At 35.2% G+C, this 18908-nt stretch overlaps 2 protein-coding genes across 2 annotated transcripts; one reads left to right on the top strand and one right to left on the bottom strand.

Annotated features, from left to right (window-relative positions):
• Positions 1–11990: 11990 nt before the first annotated feature.
• Positions 11991–12797, bottom strand: LOC113333507 (basic blue protein-like). Its single transcript, XM_026579953.1, has 2 exons — positions 12524–12797; positions 11991–12419 (listed from the first exon to the last, which is right to left on the bottom strand). The coding sequence occupies exons 1-2, from the start codon at positions 12714–12716 to the stop codon at positions 12214–12216; spliced, it is 399 nt and encodes a 132-aa protein (XP_026435738.1). The 5' UTR covers positions 12717–12797; the 3' UTR covers positions 11991–12213.
• A 1454-nt stretch (positions 12798–14251) lies between these two features.
• Positions 14252–16849, top strand: LOC113333591 (zinc finger MYM-type protein 1-like). Its single transcript, XM_026580015.1, has one exon. The coding sequence runs from the start codon at positions 14252–14254 to the stop codon at positions 16847–16849; it is 2598 nt and encodes an 865-aa protein (XP_026435800.1).
• Positions 16850–18908: the final 2059 nt, after the last annotated feature.

Here is an 18908-nt window from a genome sequence, read left to right as displayed (position 1 = left end):
AAATTTTGTAACCCTAAACGATTGATATTACACAATAAAGCAAGATAACAATAGTTTTTCTTAACAGGAACCAATTGAAACACACATCCACACACACATCATGGAATAAATATCAATTGAACCTAAATTTTGTTAAGCAAAAGCAACAAATATATATAATATAAACTTAGGCTTTTCTTAAAAAGGAAAACAATTAACTAACAAGATTGTTACCTCAAATTTCGCATCTACTTCTCCAATATGATAGCATCTTCGTCTAGGGAGAATTGATATCGAAATATCACCACGTTGTCATCCTTATGCATAAACAAAAGAATAACAACACACCTCAACCTTTACCATAGAAAGGTTGAAAACAGGTTTTAACAATTGCAAGCAAAAGTTGAAAACCATCGAAACACATATGCTTTTATGCTAAACCAAAACCGATTCAACATATTGTGACTTTTTCACATACTATTTCTATTAGAACCCCTCATAATTCTTTGATAAATCCTACCTACTAGGGCTAGAACTTAATCCCACTAAATCAAAAAGTCACCCAAACCATGAGGGTTCCCAATATATGAGATTGAATATTAAGGTAGTAAAACCGAAATCAAACATCCCATAAATTAATTTGCAATACACCATAAATATTCAACATAAAATCAAATATTGCAATTACCTCAATCTTTTAGGAAATTGAATCACGAAACCAACGCAAAAAGAATGAGGTCATTCCAAGTTCAGACGAACAAGTTATGCGCAAAACAGTTTTTACACTTCTTCGTAAGGGGACCTCTCACTAGGATCGGTTCCCTCACCATGAAATGGTACTAGGATCGGTTCCCTCACTATGACAGGGTACTAGGATCTGTTCCCAAGAGTTACTTGTGACAGATCACAACACTAAACTGTTTTCGACATAACTTTTGCATACGATGCCCGAATTCAGTAATTTTTGGCTTGTTTTAACTGTAAAAACAAGAGCTATACATATATGATCAGTAGATATCAACATCATAAACTCACAATTACCGTTTCTATCAAAACCTCAAATATAGATAGAGAAAGTATGAGTATAGAAGAAAATAAATCTCCTAAAGATGTTAATTAGTCATATAATAATGGAGAGATCATGTGCTCGGTTTTTCATGTGCTTCCTTACCTTTAAAAAGATTGAGCACTAAGGAGAGCATGCACATTCTAACACAACTAGGTTTTGTTAAGTTGATCCTTGTCTTGTTCGTCACAAGTGACTAACACCGAATCATCATTCTTGACCTCTTGCTTGGTTTGTTTTCTCTTGTTCCATCTCTTGTTTTTCTTCTTTGACTTGTGATAAAGAGTGTCATTATCACAACCTTTACTAGTACAAGATATTTCAGACATGATGTCTTTCTTTAGTCTTTCAAGAAGACTCTTGTAATTATTGTCACCAACAATTAACAGCTGAGAGTCATTCTTGTGGCTAACTTTTGGTTCCTTCTTGGATATGGAGGACTTTGGGACCCATTTAGAGTTGGGTTTCGCAGGAGCAGCTTTCGCCTTCATATCATTAGGATCATTGTCCTTTTGAACATTTTGCGAAACAACCTTTCTCCAATTTGGAACATCAGATCTTGTTTTTGCATTTAAAAAGTCATCTCTCTTTCTATAATTGGGTCTTTTATGAAGCGACCTTGTTGAGTGATATGCAAAATTTGAACTATCATTATAATAATTCTTTTTCCTAAACTTAGGACAATACCGATCTGAGTTCTTATGAGGAAAAACTTAGCCAATCCGTTTGATACAATAGGAAGTGCATCTTGCATCTTACGAACTTTGCATCCCCATTGCAAGTGTTCTATATTACCACAATAATAACAATGCTTTGTAAATATATACGAAGTATGAGTTTTAATGTTACCTTTTTGTGGATCCTCTTGCATTGGAGCTTGACGAGTTTTCTTTTTCTTCTTCTTATCCTTGTTCAACGTTGTTGCCTTCTTGGCAGACTTCTCTTTTTTACAAGAAATATGAGCATCTTTGTCATCAGTGGAAGCCTATGATTGAGAAGAATTTGTAGCTTTAACAAATTTTACCTCTTTGCTAATATTTGAAGCATCTATTCCCTTATAGCCCAATCCTCGTGTATCACGATGATTTCTACTTGCTTCTAACATTGAGGTTAAATTGTTTGAGCTAGCACTGAACTTTTTAAGGTCCAAATTTTCTTCTTCCAACATCTTGATTTTATCAAGAGCACTAGCTAAATCAGCGTCAAGGCGTTTTTATTGTGAGAAATATACACCTTCTTTCTCTTCAAAACTCTTTTGTTGAGAGTTAATCCTTGCATAATATTCAACAAGTTTCTCTTCCAACAAATGAATTTTTCCAAGAGCAGCATCACGCTCCTCTTTTAACAGATCTTCTTGAGAGAGACTAGCGTTTGCTTTTTCTTCAAGACCCTGTATTTGTTGAGAAGTATCTTCCCTTTCCTTTTTGTGACTTTGATGCATCTTTTCACAAACAATACGAATTGCTTTAGAATCATCCCGATTTTTCTCAAATGCATTTTTGAAAGTAAGCAATTTTTGTGAGTATTCTTCTTTCAGCAAGTTATGCTCTTCATTGAGATTTTCAAACTGTAAAGTTAAATCTCGTTCTCTTTCAACTGTTGATAGAAGTTCATTAGAATAACTAAGAAATTGTTTGCTCAGTTCCTTTAGTTCAGATGTTTTTACACTTGATATTTCATCAGAAATCTCCAGTATAGAACTCAAAGACATCTCGTTATCAAAAAGAGATTTTTCGGAGTCTGAATCATTGATTGTGAATACAGGGCTTAATTTAATCTCCTCTAGAGAACCTTCAGACTTATTCTCAGAAGAGCAAGTAGAACTTGATGAAGAAGCTCCTTTTAATCATTTCTTAAAATCAAAACTTTCAACGTCTTGCGATACGTTAACTGAGTCTTTCTTTAGTTTTCGCTCTCGCTTAACTCTACTTTGACTCATGTCTTATAGGTTGGATCGCATCAAACACAGATGGTTAAATCTTTTCGTGTTTTCCTGCTCTGATACCAATTGAAAAGTCTAGGGTACCCAAATATACCTCAATATAAAACTTTTCCTACCTATAAGTCCTTTCTCCTAAAGTGATTGTCTATGGATTGAGTCAAGACAGTACAACTAATCGGTTCACACTTCGTGTGATCATCTATGGATACGAGATCGAGACTATACAACAACGAAGTATGTTTACTTGATATAAATGTTCAGACTTAAACAAACACAATAGGATTTCTTATCAAGTAAATAGGAATTGACTTTTTTTTTAATTTACTTTAATTATAATAAAACAATTATAATGCGAAAAATAAAAGTAAATAACACTGCAAGGTTTTGTTAACGAGGAAACCGCAAATGCAGAAAAACCTCGGGACCTAGTCCAGAATTGAATACTCTCAGGATTAAGCCGCTACACAAAATTACACTTAACTTCGTATAGTTGAGACCAAGTAACTAACCCTATCGTTCACCTAGTTCCGTATGTATTCCCACGCCTCTGACTTATGAATAACTCACGTACTTGGAACAATCCCTTTGGTTCGTATTCCAAACAATAAAGAAACAAGAAATCTGTTTGGTATCAACTCTATTCAACCAAGTGATATGAGTCGGACAAAGGCTCTTCCGTTTATCTCAACATAAACTCCTTCGTCGGGTATAGATCTATCTTATGTTCAATCACCCAAAGGTAACCGATTAAGATTATGTCAACAACACCTTTAATCCGAAGAACTGTGTTGATGCAAATCTACTCAATTAATCAATCCAATCTACCACATGGATAAACCGATTATTAATTGGATCATATTTTACACAAACAAGTATTGTACACACCAAAGATTATAAAACCCAAGTCAGATCTTCAATATCTTCTTTGTCTTCAAATATTCTTAAATCTTCAATAAAAACCTGCACACAATCACTTGAATCTCTTGTGATCAATCACGCACAGAATGGAGTCTGTTAACAATGGATTATGACAAGATCGTCTTTAGAACTAACAACAGTCTAAAGATCTCTGTCGAAACTCTGAACTAGTTTGAGTGAATCTTATATCATAAGAGAAGATTCTCAAGAATAAACAAACTAGGTGCAATCATATTTCAACCACCGTTAGTCAATCAAATCAATCGAAAACAAAGATAAACCGCAATTATCTAGTTTCCCACCAACAGGTCACGCTAGAGCTTCTCAATCCCAAAGAAGAATTTAAAACGAGTGTCTGTAAGAGATTTCACCTAATTAGATTACTCTCCTCTCCGATAGGCGGCTGCACCAGTAACAAAGACAAAAGAGGAAGTCCGTTGTTACGAAGGATTAGTTTGCTAGAAAGGAAAACTTCGTGTATTTATAGACAAGGAAGTTTGGACACCAAGGAATTTCCAAAACCGAAAATATTCTCAAGATATTCATAAATGCACAGATTCAGTTTTCATAATTCCTGGAAATGCTCTTTCCAAAAATAACAATCGAAATCTCTCGAAAAATCTAACTAGTAAATGCACATTACTAATTCTGTAATTTCCCTACAAATATAAATTAATAACCTTAATTAAAAGATTCTTAACTTACTTATGTTTCGATTCTGGGATTCTCTTCCCTTAGTCGTTAAGGAATATCTTCGAACATTATAGAAATAAAAATTCACAACACGTGTTCAAAGTTTGTCGACATCTTTACTTTGTAAGTTCTCTTTCACACTTACAACCTTGAAACCGGTTTTCCACACTTCTAAACAAGTTTAGAATTGGTTCATCTGAGTTTCAAGAACTATGTGATTGATGAAACCAACATTCAATCACAATCATGGGTTTACGGTTCTACCAAAACAAGTTTCGGTTCTACCTCCATGTGAGTACTACACACAGTCACACTAGCTTCCCAAAGATTCGGTTGACTAGGTACTAGGATCGGTTCCCCACATATATATGGTATCTAACATATATGTGTTGTACATGTCCATAGGATCGGTTTCCCTTTCTGATATAAACCTTGCTGCACCCCATACAAGGATCGGTTCCCCTTGATGTACTGCACCCCTTACAAGGATCGGTTCCCTTTCCCTTACTAGGATCGGTTCCCTTTCCCTTACAAGGATCGGTTCCCTTTCCCCAAGGAAGACATAATCCGATCATACCACAGGTGATTACTTAAGATTGGTTTTACTAATAAAAGTTATACCAATACAAAAGTCAGGAATTTGTGAATAGTTTTACCAAGAACACAACAAGTTGTGAGAGGTTATACTCTATCACACATATTGGTTGTTCATAACATATGCAATGAATAACAAAACCAATAACTCCTGGCAATTTCCTTTTCGGTCCACAAACAATTTTATGAACTTACTTCTTTAGAACACATGTAAACATTGTTCCCTAGGATGAAATCCTCACCTCATACCCATACATAATCACAATGGCATTCAAATGATTATGGCGATGTCTTATCTACAAAGTTTAATGGTTAAGCAATAAACCTCGTATTGTATTCCTTAATACTATGTCTATCTAGAGTTCATATATGCTTCGCAGTAATGTTTTCAATATGCACGACTTGAAAGATATGTTAGGTAATGAAATAGTTCAAGTCAAATATCACTAACCTCAATTGGAAGGATGATTGTTGTCGTTGTAGCTCCTTGCTTCTTCACATCTTCAAGACTTCGCAATACTTGTAATGTCTCATATCCTAATGCTTTCAAGCTAACCTATACGAAGTTTAACTCTAGTACATAATCAAGCGACTCTTAACATGAGTTTTGATTCACTAAAATATGACAACCAAACTTGACACGCCAACACTTGGTGGGTTCAACCGAGCAATGCTCTAACAAAAGTAAATAAAAACAATTGAAAATATTAAGTTGTAAGCAATAGAGAGAGATATAATCGAGGAATCCTTATTTGTTAATAAACCGTGAATGAGTTAATATATTCATCTATTCGTCATTAATCATAGATTATCACCAACCGTATAAAAGCATCTGGAGCATTGTTATTCTCTTAAGTCCTTTGGTCACTGGATACCGAAGCGCTCGAATACCAGATTTTATTCTTTCAAACCACCAACTAGTAGCGCACTCAAGGTGTAGCTTGGTCGAAAACTTTATATTTTGTGACTTAGGTTAATCTTAGTAGTTAGACTCTTAGCTCAAGGTCCACTTTCTAGTGTTGTTTCTACACGCGATTGCTCCACAGAATCCCTCAACAAGGTTTCACATTTTCTACTTGTGTAGAGGTTATTCAACAATTACATGGATACGCTAACCTTTTACTAGCTTTAGATTAATCAATAAACTGATTTAGTTGGTCACCTAGAACAATCAATCAATCATAATATTTATTCATAGTAGAAAACAACGATAATCATATGAAGAAATCAAAATAGATTCATATATTAAATCAAATCAAGTTTACAACTTAGAATTCATCCTCAATCAAGTATGGATTTAGCTACTCATGGATGTAGCAGCATCCATGTAATACCCTGTATTTTTATTTACTGTTTCGGTTCGGTTTGCCCGAGTTAGCTAACATTTCGTTTAGGTTGTTGCTTCTTTTGCCTTAGCATAGTTGGGTTGTTTGAACTTCAAGAGCTGTAAGTTAGGGTGGAAATAAAGTCACCTAATTTATTTTAATAAATAAATAAATTTAAATAAAATGAAAAGACAAATAAAATAGTTAAGAAAAACAATAAATATATTTATGTGTATTAATATAAAGAGAAATAATTTTAGATTTTTGAAATCCAAAAGTTAGAGAGAATGGGGATGAGAAGGATAAGAAGAGAGAGCTAGATATTTTGGAGAAGAAGGATAAAGAAAATTAGGAGGAGCTTGTAGCAATTGAGAGGTAGAATGTGAAACCCTTTCTCTTTTGGTGTTTATCTTTGGTGTTTATTTCGTATGCCTTTTTATTGTTAGGTTTGTAAAATTTAATTGAATAAATATACATCTCTTATTGATGATCAGGCTTATCCTATTGATTTATAACATGATTAGGTATCTCTTGTTAAAATTTGAGAATTTTCCTACGCAAATTCACTGTTGAATGTTCCTTGTAATTTGGATTGTGATTTCTGAAATTCTGGACAGTTTCGTTTTGTTGTGGTAGTGTGGTTTTGATGTTCTTAGGCAGTCTTAATGATGTTAAACTGATTTTAGGTCTTAACAAAAGTTGTAAATAAATGTATTATCTTTTACTGTGCTTTGAGTTTGCTAGATTTGAGACTAATATGAATTTATGGTGAATAGTTTGGTAAAATGATGTTATCTGCCCAGATTTTGTAATGCGTTTGCAAAATCAATATCTTTTGATTGAGATGTTAGTTTGATGTTAAATTTGGATATGTGATAGATATATATATGTCAGTAATGTTCGCCTAAAATTTAAAGACGATCGGATCAAGTTATCATTATGAAACCTATTAAATATAATTTTGCAGCTAGTGTGTTTTTGCTTAAATACTTAAAAGAATTACATCATTAGTTGGGGTTAAAATTGTTGATGAAGTGGTTTGGAATATCAAGATGTGTATTGTATTATAAAGTCATTTTGTAAATAATTAGGTATGCTTGTTTGGATGGCGGTGCCCGTACTGAGGATACACAGATAGGTGGGGCACGACCCAAGAATACTCGTGCTACGGTAGATGAATGAATATATTTGTTTGAATGGCGGTGCCCATACCAAGGATACACGGATAGGTGGGGCATGACCCAAGGATACTCGTGCTACGATAGATGAATGAATATATTTGTTTGAATGTCGGTGCCCGTACCGAGGATACACAAATAGGTGGGGCACGACCTAAAGATACTTGTGCAAGTGAAGTTGGAGGTCCCGTGCCGAGGATACACGGATAGGCGGGGCAAGAACCGAGGATACTCGTGCATTTAAGAGGATTTGATAGATTGTGAGTTTAGTTGATGAATATGTACATAATTAAATCCTTGAAGTTACACCATATACTCATGTTGTGCGTATTGTGTTTGATTGGTTGACATGTTTGCTTATATTTGAGAAAGGGAATGCATTCTATTGAGCTGTCATCTCACCCAAATTGACATTCCTTGAAGATTTATGGAAGTTGGAAGTGGAAGCTAGAAATTAGTAGATTAGTGATTGCATTGTTTTCTTGTATTGTTTGAAGTGTAAATTGAAGTAAAAGAAATGTTTCGTTGAAAATGTTTTGAACGATGTTTAATGTATTCATATGCTTCAATTCATGTATAAACGTTTCAATTATGTTTGGTACAAAAGTGAATTAGCAAAAAAAATAATATATGCATAAGTCTTGTTCCGACCCGTAACGCTTTGAGTTCCGATCTCCATACGGGTTTGACCCTGATCCGGAACTCGGGGTGCTACAATCCATGTTATGCATATAAGAAAAGTTAAGAGATATCGTTACGATTGATGATCCGTTCCGAAACCCTAGCTTTCGCTCCGTGTGTAGTTTCTCCTCTCCAAGACTTAAAATTTCGTGATCCCTATATGTATCCTTTCATATGACCTAATACCCATTTATATAGGTTTACATTACTTTTCCCTCAAGTATCTAAGTCGGTTAAGAAACCCGACCTTAAGTTATGAAAGAAAGACCCTAAAAATAGTTCGTGATTTTTGGCCTTCATGGTTTGCGAACCCTGTTTGCGAACAAAACTTTTCCATAAAATCCAGGTAATATTTTTTGCGAACACCGTTTGCGAACTGAAATTTCAGTTACTCCCGCTTGCGAACGGACTTGTCTTCGGTATTCGATAAAATCGTTTTGGCCGTAACTTCTTCGTCCAAACTCAGAATGACCTCATTCTTTTTGCATGCTTTTCCTATTTCAATTATCTTCAAGATGGTGATAAGAAATCTTGTATTTGAACGAGTTAAGATTGGTCTTTGGTCCGTCTCTTGATTTTGAGCGTTTTGCTCCTTTTCGTCGCACTTCTTCAACTTCTCTTGGACTTGGGCACTTGGATACTTGGAATACTTCTATTATTATCTCTTTTTAGAACTTTTTAGCTCCTTTTTGGATTATGCACCTAATAGAGACAAATAAGAGGAAACAAGAGTAATAATACGAAAATATGCAAGAATAATAGCTAAAACAAGTATGGAATGGACACTAAAATCATATGAATTACGCACGTATCACTAAATTAAAATCATGGCAAGGGAAGTTGGTTAATAAAGCTAGTAGAAGTACCCAAATTCAAGCTGATGTCGCTTCAATGGCTCAGTTTCGGATGGGATGCTTGCAAATTCTAGAAAAATCAGTTAGGAAACTGGAATCTCCGCAAAGGAATTACTGGTGGAATAAATCTACTTCTAGGGGTGGCAGAATCATTAGATGGAGAGAACTAAATAGACCAAAACGCATGGGAGGTTTAGGGTTTAAGCATGCTAAACTTCTCAATGAAGCATTGTTAACTAAGCTTGCATGGAAAATGCTTCATGGACAGATGCTAAATGGGTCCAACTGTTACAAGCTAGATATTTCAAAAATATTGATCCTTTATATGGGAATATAAAAAAAAAAGGAACTTGGATATGACGAGGGATACAACCAGGTTTACATTGGGTTAATAGGTTTCATGTTTGGGAGATTTGTGATGGATCCAAAATTTATGTGGGTAATGATCATTGATTTGGCATGTCACATCAAGTTCAGATGTCTTCTGATATGAATACTTCTACTCTTAAAGTTTCTGCTCTTATTGATCATCAACATAGAAATTGGAGACAATATATTCTGCATTAGATCTTTAATAATGATCAAGTTTCTCAAATCACTGAAATAAGAATACCTCCTCAACCAGTAGTGGATACTATGAGATTGTCTCTTAATAAAAATGGTGCATTTTCAGTCAACTCTACTTATAATTCTATCTTAAGGCAACATTCTCAGCAGGAAGTTTCCAAGCAACAAGAGAGAATGTGGCTTCTCATATGGCATCTGGATGTTCCTTTTAAGTGTCAAAATTATTTATGTGGAAAATCACAAGAGATATTCTGCAAGTTGCAACTAGATTTCAGAGAATTGCTAGAGTTGATAATAGTAATTGCTTACTGTGTGATCAACAACTAGAGACTAAGGATCATTTGTTGCTTCATTGTCTATATGCTAGAGCAGTTTGGCTTGGTGTCTCTCAAAATATTCTTCAAGATGCTTATAATTATCTTACTGTGCGAGATTGGATCTTATCACGGACAGAAAGAAATCATTTGGTTTGTAGTGCTAAGAATTGATTAATCTGGCTGTGATTACTATGTGGCAGCTTTGGAAGATGTATGAAAGTATTTAAATGAAAACATTTGCATCCTAGAATTATAATTCACCAAATCTTTAATTTCTGTCATCAGTATCATATTTTCATACATCCTACTCATTCTAGTATTCTTATGAAATCTAGCTCAACTAGTCATAAGCATTGGCATCCTCCACCTGTTGATTGGCTTAAAATAAATGTAGATGCTTCTATTCTTCCTAATTCTAATTATGCTGGTGTGGATTTTGTAGTTTGAAATCATACAAGAACTTCTCTGGAAGCCGTGGCCATCAAATTGAAGGCTAGAGATGTTGATCAAGCTGAAGCTTTTGTTGTGTTCCAAGATGCTAATTGGATTACTAATAAGAGTCTCAGTAAGATTATCATTGAAGGTGATAATAAAATTATCATGGAAGCCTTGAGAACAAGTCAAATGGAAGGAGTTAGATGGGAAGATAAGTCTTTGTTATTGAAATGTTTCAGTGTGATTAGTGAGTTATCACACATTCAGGTTCAATATCATCATAGAAGATGTAATAAGGCAGATGATATTTTATCTAAGTATGCTAGAATCCATCAATGTAATGATCGATGGGTCTCTAATCCTCCCGAAGTTATTACCTCAATCCATCTATAATATAAGTGTGTGATATGCAGTTGGAAGTTTAAAGGGTTAGGTTTAAGTTTGTTAGCCTCTGTAGATTTTCTAGGTCTTGCGTTTTAATTTCCGAGCTTTGGTTTTTCCGTTCTTGTTTTGTCGTAAGGATTCTCGGTAGGAGTCTTTTGTTTGTTGTGTTTAGAAGGTGTAGTTGATTGTTTTGATGTTCTTCTGTTTTTTGCTTGTGCTTTCAGATTTAGTGTACTCTGTTGCTTTCAATAAAATCTATGTTTCTTCAAAAAAAAAAAAAAAAAAAGACTTTGGAGTGGTTTCTACGTAGATTTTGGTTCAATAGAATTCGGTATACCCTTATGTCGGTGCCAAAATGTATTTGCTATAGATACTATACAACATACTCAAGGATAACCACTCAAGATAATAAGGTGAAACCAAACCCTTAATTTATTGGGTCACTAAGAGTTAAAAAGAGAAAATGATTTCTTCAGTTTCGAACATGGTCGTTTGGTTTGAACACTTAGCGATCTTAAAATATGACTTGATAATGAAAATACATTTTTATTCATAAAGAATGAATGCAATTTATTTAGAGTTGCATAACCTTTTTTTTGTTTTTACTTTCCTTGTAAAAAGATAAAAGTTTGCGTTCATTAATTCCATTGTTGTCCAGCCTACCCCGACTAGAAAATATTTTGCTCGTGGGGTATTCAAATATTTTTAATCTAGTAGATATCACAATCAACTATTTAAAGACATGAACGTCATTTAGTCAATTTAGTTAATTTTTACAAATTTTTTATAAAAAAAATATTTTTGCAAGTATAATCACACCAATTATAGGTAAAATGGTTGTGATATCTGCTAGATCAACATGTCCCGAAGAGTGCGCGAGCAAATTTTTTTCGCCGTCACACTCATATAAAATGGTTGAACATGCTACGGTTACTTTGTTGTTTTAATATAGCCCGGCTCGCCACCCCATATAACTAAATGGTCAGGGCCTTGGGGGATCGCATGATCCGCCCCAGTTTACGCCTCCCGATTAACACGAAAAAGATAGAGGTTTTTCATTTTTGTTTTCACCCATGGCATACATCCCCAGTTACAAGGACAAATAAAGATCTATAAATCAATAGAAGGAATGAAATTTTCACAATACACTCGTGGAAGCTAATTTGTTATATCTGATTGCCTTCCCATTAAACTAACTTATTGTACCATGCTCATTGTGAAAGGGGAAAATCAGAGTTATTCCGAAATGAGATGCGCGCATCTCTATACCTCGGAAAACACTACTTAGCATGTACTTTGATCTTCATGCCTGCCGTGCAGTGTCCTTCGAAACTACAAATGAAGTAATTCATTCCTTTTTTAAGTGTTAACTTGTCACTTCCTGTCGACATTGCTTTCGCTGATTCCTTTTCCGTTGCCCTGCACTTCTCGTACCCAGCAGCATGAACTCGAACAACATTGTGTGCTCCACGTGTGTACTTAAATTCTGTATATTGAACATAGGTCGATAATTTATTCCAAATTAGAAAGAACTTCATAAGTTGGGTATTATTAATTTGTGGATTAGATAAATAGTGCATAATTACTTACGAAGCGTATTCCCTGCAGCGAAGGATCTATGAAGAGCCCAAATATTGTATGAACCAGAACGGAAACCCCATCCATGAACCCCACCGACAATATGGTTCCTCGAGGCGTTAACGCTCACAAAGATTGAAGATAAGCCGACGATAAGAAGGAAGAAACTTATCACTGCATGATTGCTTAACGTTGATGTTTTCATGCCAGTACCCTTTAATTGAGATTCAACACTCAAAACTACTAATCACAATGAAGATCTAGCTCTTAACTTTTACATCTCTCTTTCTTTCTCTCTATACATATATACAAGTGTTTCTGATGAAACTAGTTATGTATTTTCAGAAAGATTCCAATGGTGTGCATGCATGTGGGGGCGGAGTTGACTTAAAATTGCATCATCCAACCTCCATTATCAATCATTTATAGACTAACTGATTGGTGTAATTTCACCAACTGCGATGAATTAATGCTCGTCACTGACTCACTGGGGTGGGTTCTACACTTGTAGCCTCTATACTGAGCACATCTGCCTATCTAATTTTACTAATTTCTATTATGTAACGTACGTGGGGACCAGAGTTTGAACTGTTTGTTCTTGTCTTTAAAAGCGTTTGAAGCTGCATGTTCTTCCTTGTCTTTTTCAGACTCTTAACGAACGTAATTAACCTGGTGAAGGTCAGTAGATTAGCACTCAATTATTATTCATTTATTTGAATATTTAAATTGATGTTTGAAGAAATGAAGTGAAGCTTACCTAGGATTAATTAGTTTTTCTCACTGTTTCCGAGCTCTTTCCAAATTGATATTCAAGATCTAAAAATACTGGCAAGAACATCGCTCATCAATTATATAGATTTGAGAAACTTCGCAATTGCGGTTTCTCAAGTCCATATAATCGATGAGCTCTTTTACATCGCTAGCTTGGAAAAAGACATTTTGGGAAACTCGCTCATCTTACAAGTAAAAGATTACATAAAACAAATATACCCGGACATTAAGGCCATGAAGAAAGGAAGTGCAGTCAAGGTGATGAGCAGTGAGTACATAGTCCTTGCAGGGCCGGCCCTGAGGCAAAGTCAACGAAGGTTGACTTTGGGGCAGCAGCTAAAGGGACAGCAAAAATAGGATTTTATTTAGGGGATTTGTGATAAAAAAAATGAAAATGAAGGTTTAAAACATGAGTAGAGAAAGTAAAAAGGATGTATAGGAAGATAAGTAGGGGGCATATTATGAATAAGAACTTACTTTAAAAGCCTTTTGCTCAATATATAATAAATATCATATATTACAGAGATTTTTTTCTCTCGATTTTTCTATCAAAATCTCGTCTTCTTCCTTTTCCCTTCCCTGCTCCTCTGGCTCTTCGTCTTCGGCTCTTCCATTGTTGCGACACCACCATCTCCACGGTAAGTAGAATCAAAACCCCAATTCAATCATGAAGCATAAGATAGATTGACATTTATATATTATAATTGATTTTGCATCTAATCTTTGGTTTTCAGTTAGTATAACTTAAGTGCATTTTTAGGGCAAAAAGTTTTAAACCCCCAATTCAATCATAAGAATAGATTATCATGTATGTTCTATGATTGATTTTAAATGTTATCTTTTGATTCTCAGTTAACATTACTTAATTGTATATTTTAGGGAAATTTTTTTTTAATTGAACCCCCAATTTTTAGTGAAATTTTTTTGTTTGTTGTTCTTGTTTGCTGAGCATTTTTCTTTGTTGAATCAATGGCAGGTATGCCTCTGAAAAGAAAACAATCATCTGGATGTCAAAATAGGAAGAACCAAAAAAAGAGATTGGCATCTACTAAATCTCTTGCAGGTTCTTTTGATAAGTTTTTGATTAGGAATCAACCAATAGTTGGGAACGCCACCAACGAAGATGATGCTACAGCTGATAAGGGTATGAATGAGGGGAATGAGAACGATGGTATTGCTGATAATGGCATGAATGAGGGGAATGTAAGTGATGGGGCTGCTGATAATGAGATTGAGGAGGATAATGTGAATGTTGGTGTTGCTAATAATGGTGTTAATGAGGGGATTAAAGGTGCTGATGGTGATAATAGAGATAGAAATGAGGATGATGCAAACACAACAGCAGAAAATAATGAAGTTGGAAATTGTGGTGATAAGTTAACAGATAGAGACATGCTTGATCCAGGTAATTGGGAAACAATTGATAAAAAACTTGTTGATTTTTTGGTAGAGAAGGGTCCGGTAAGAGTTGACAATATCATATTCCCTAGAGATGACAAGAACGATTGTTTCTCTAGCTATCATTACTTTCGGAAATTGAGCAATTTTGAGAAACAAGATAGAAGATGGTTAGTGTATTCGAAAACTTTGGACAAGGTATTCTGTTTTTGTTGTAAACTGTTCATGAAAAGGGAAAGTAATTATCAGTTGTGCAGTACTGGGTTTAATGATTGGAATAACCTAAGTGGAAGATTCGCAAGTCATGAAAACTGTGGAGTGCATCATCGTTGTATGTATTATTGGCTTGAGTTGGAATTAAGATTGAGAAAGGAAAAAACTATCGACAAAAGAATACAAGAACAGATCAACAAAGAGAGAAAACATTATAAAGAAGTATTAGAGAGGATGAAGGATGGAGTGTTGTTTCTAGCGAAGAATGGTTTAACATTTCGTGGCGATAATGAGAAAGTTTATACAAAAAACAATGGTAACTTCTTAAGCTTCATAGAGACACTTGGAAAATATGATCCCGTGTTAAAGTATCATCTGGAGAGCATTGAAAAGAATGAAATGCGTACTCATTATCTCAGCCACAAGATTCAAAACGAACTGATTTCAATGCTTGCCGATGCAACGAGAAAGCTTATTGTCAAGAAAATCCACGAAGCCAAATACTTTTCAGTTATTCTTGATTGTACTCCTGATGTTTCTCGCAGGGAAAAAATGTCTATTATCATCCGATGCGTAGATGTTTCAACAGCAAGAATCGAAGAGTATTATCTTGGGTTTTTGCGAGTGGAAGATAAAACAGGAGAAGGTTTATTTTTTGAACTTGAAGATGCATTAATCAATCTTGGGTTAAACATTGATGATATAAGAGGACAAGGGTATGACAATGGAGCAAACATGAAAGGAAAACATAAAGGTGTGCAGGCAAGATTACTCGAGATCAATCCAAGAGCTTTCTACACACCATGTGCTTGTCATAGTCTTAATCTCATACTTTCAGATATGGCCAAGTCTTGTCCTAAAGCAAGTTCTTTTTTTGGATCCATACAACGTATTTATACACTTTTTTCAGCTTCAACCAACCGGTGGGATGTATTTAAAGAGGAGATTGGAAAGAAGGGATGGACACTTAAACCGTTGTCAGATACACGGTGGGAAAGCCGTGTCGCAAGTGTTAAAGCAATAAGATACCAAGCTCCAAAAATTCGAAATGCTTTAGAGAGATTGCGAGATTCATCCCCTATCTCTCAAGAAGTCAGCACTGCCGACAGCTTAGTAAGTTTTGACTTGCATAATTTTGAATTTTATCTTAGCTTGACTATCTGGTATAGACTTCTGTTTGCTGTTAATACTGTGAGTAAGTCATTGCAATCTAAAGATATGGACATTGGTGTTGCTATACAACAAATGAAAGGTCTTATTGAGTTTTTTAAAGACTTTAGAGTAAATGGGTTTCAAAAGGCAATGGATGAAGCTAAGGAGATTGCAAGAGCGATGAGAACTGAACCTACATTTCGTGAAGTTCGTAACACCCGTACTACCGAACCAACATCAGGTGAGGAGTTTTTTAGAAAAAATTACTTCTTATATATAGTAGATAGTGCTATGTCTTCATTCCGAACCAGATTTGAACAATTTCAAATGTACGAAGAAATATTTGGGTTTTTGTATGACTTGAACAAGTTGAAATATATGAGTGAGGATGAACTGATGAGTGCATGTGTTGCACTTGAAGCTTATTTGAAGCATGGTAGATCTAGTGATATTGATGGCAGGGAATTATGTATGGAACTAATCGTCATGCGAATTGTACTACCTAGTTCGTGTAGTAAGCCAATCGATGTCTTACAATTTTTACTAAGAATGGGTGGTTGTTACCCTAATGCATGGATTGATTATAGGATATTGCTTACGATTCCAGTCACAGTCGCCTCCGCGGAAAGAAGTTTTTCTATGCTAAAGTTGATTTTCTCGTATCTTCGATCAACTATGTCGCAGGAAAGACTAGTAGGATTATCTATGTTAGCAATTGAAAATGACATGGCTATGCAAGTTGATTTTAAAATTGTACTTTCTGATTTTGCATCCAGGAATGCAAGAAGGGTCATTTTCGAATAGATGGTAATCTGTGTTATTATCCGAATCGAATGAACTGTTATTATTATTGTTTTTTTGAATATATGTTCTGTTGAGATATTTGACAAGCTTGTGGAAACATTTGGGAACTTAATATATGTATTTATAGGCTTAAATATGACAGAAAATGAGGCTAACATAGTTTGTACACCATCTTATGCTCCTGACTGTAGTTTGCTGAGGGGGGGGAATATTTTTTAGGTAAGCTTTGGGGCAGCAAAATGCCAGGGCCGACCCTGAGTCCTTGTAAGCTGTTTTGGTGCCAGGGGAAAAATAAGGGAACATTATTAAAATGGGAAAATTAGGAAACTGCCCCTTACAAGGATGTTCCGTTGGGAAAATGCCCCGCCAAATAAAACTTATGGGAAAATGCCCTATCGTTACACTTTTCTTCCAATCTCAGTCAAATGGTCAAACTCGCTACATTTATTAGTCAATATCTTCTCCGACGGGCTTCTTCTCTACCGTCTCTCTCCATTAAACATTCAAACCGATGATTGAGAACGTAAAACAATTCATCAATCCCTGATAATTCATCGCGTGTACCTCTATTGCATTTATTTCCTATCCTTTGGCCTCCTCCTCAAACCTTAACTACACCTACTACTGATGACAAGGATGATGATATAAATGATTTCGATTCATTTTTTTTTCTTCCGTAAAACCATATATAATCAACTTTTTCAATGGTTTGTAATGGATATAGATTTTTAGGGTTCATAAACTTTGGGATTTCAGGATTCAGTTTTCTGTTCGAGGGCTTAGAAGAACGAAGAAGATGATGATTTCGTGCTATTCATCAACACTAAACAGATTAGGTGGCATACCAGTAGCCGTTGGATTACAATGAAACGTTTTTCTTTTCGCACATGCAATCCCGCACGTATCAACAGTTTGACCTCTTAACCAGTATTGGATGGAAAATGTAACGGTGGGACATTTTCTCATAATTTTATTTGACGAGGCATTTTCCCAACGGGGCATCCAATTTTGGGGCATTTTTCCAATTATCCCTATTAAAATACTCCTCAAAATCCGCCGCTTAAAATATACCCTTATTCAATTTTTAAAAATATCCCTGCTTTCTGAAAAGTGGAAGCAACTAGCACAAGTTGCTTTCAAAAGTGGACGCAAGTAGCACAAGTTATTTCCAAAAAGTGGACGCAACTAGCACAAGTTGCTTCCAAAAAATATATTTTTTACCCCTCAAGAATATTTGTACAAAATCAACAAAAATGGAGGGTATTTATAACATTCCCACAAAAATATTCATACATATATGTGGTTGTCCTCGCCGAGAACATATAATCAACTTCACGCACCCAGGCATGTTATGGCAACATTTGTATATACGAGGGCTTTAAACTACTCAACCACAGAATATGGAGCTAGAAATGCGACAATTACAGCTTCTCAACTAAGACAACAAATATTTGGTACATATTATATGTTGTCATATCACTGTATGAATGATGTGATTCACACGCGCCCATGAACCAAACCTCCCCTCCAAACCTCCAAGAGACTCTCTCTTTCCTCTCTCTTGGTATTAACTCCCCACCACTAAAACAGCCAAAATGAAACCGTTAACCACCGTAATATAGCCAGTAGCCACCATCATACGGCGGTGATGGCAATCGGAAATCACCATTAAAAAAATTTCATAATTAAAAATCAAGATCCGAATGCCCCTAAGAGTGTTTTCTCATCAGATTCAAAGACCCTTTGTCCACCTTTGCTACTAAGCCACTTTGTTTCATCTGTTACTAAGACACCGTGCTACAAATCAAGATACAATCTCTAAGACTCTTTTGTTACCAATTGCTACTAAGACTCCTTGCTGCCGCCATCCTTGGTTCGAAGACCCCTTGATTAATTCAGAGTTTCAAAGCTCTTTTTTCAGATCTGAAATCACCGGAATCCCCCTTTTTTTCTCCATCTTATCTGCTACTCTCTTTCTCTTATTTCTTGTCTTTTTTTTGGATTCTGCTAGTGTAATAGGTACTTATTTAAGATTGCTTATATCGGTTTGGTCTTTGAA

This window comes from Papaver somniferum, unplaced genomic scaffold, assembly GCF_003573695.1.
Source record: "Papaver somniferum cultivar HN1 unplaced genomic scaffold, ASM357369v1 unplaced-scaffold_133, whole genome shotgun sequence".
In the NCBI taxonomy this organism is placed as follows: domain Eukaryota; kingdom Viridiplantae; phylum Streptophyta; class Magnoliopsida; order Ranunculales; family Papaveraceae; genus Papaver; species Papaver somniferum.
The sequence above is the reverse complement of the archived record's forward strand: the minus strand, read 5'-3'. Positions and strand labels throughout refer to the sequence as shown.

Coding starts and splice junctions, on each gene's coding strand:
- LOC113333507 (XM_026579953.1), bottom strand. CDS start 12,716: ATGAAAACATCAACGTTAAGCAATCATGCAGTGATAAGTTTCTTCCTT. Junction 12,420..12,523: donor CGCTGCAGGGAATACGCTTC/GTAAGTAATTAT, acceptor TTCAATATACAG/AATTTAAGTACACACGTGGA.
- LOC113333591 (XM_026580015.1), top strand. CDS start 14,252: ATGGCAGGTATGCCTCTGAAAAGAAAACAATCATCTGGATGTCAAAAT.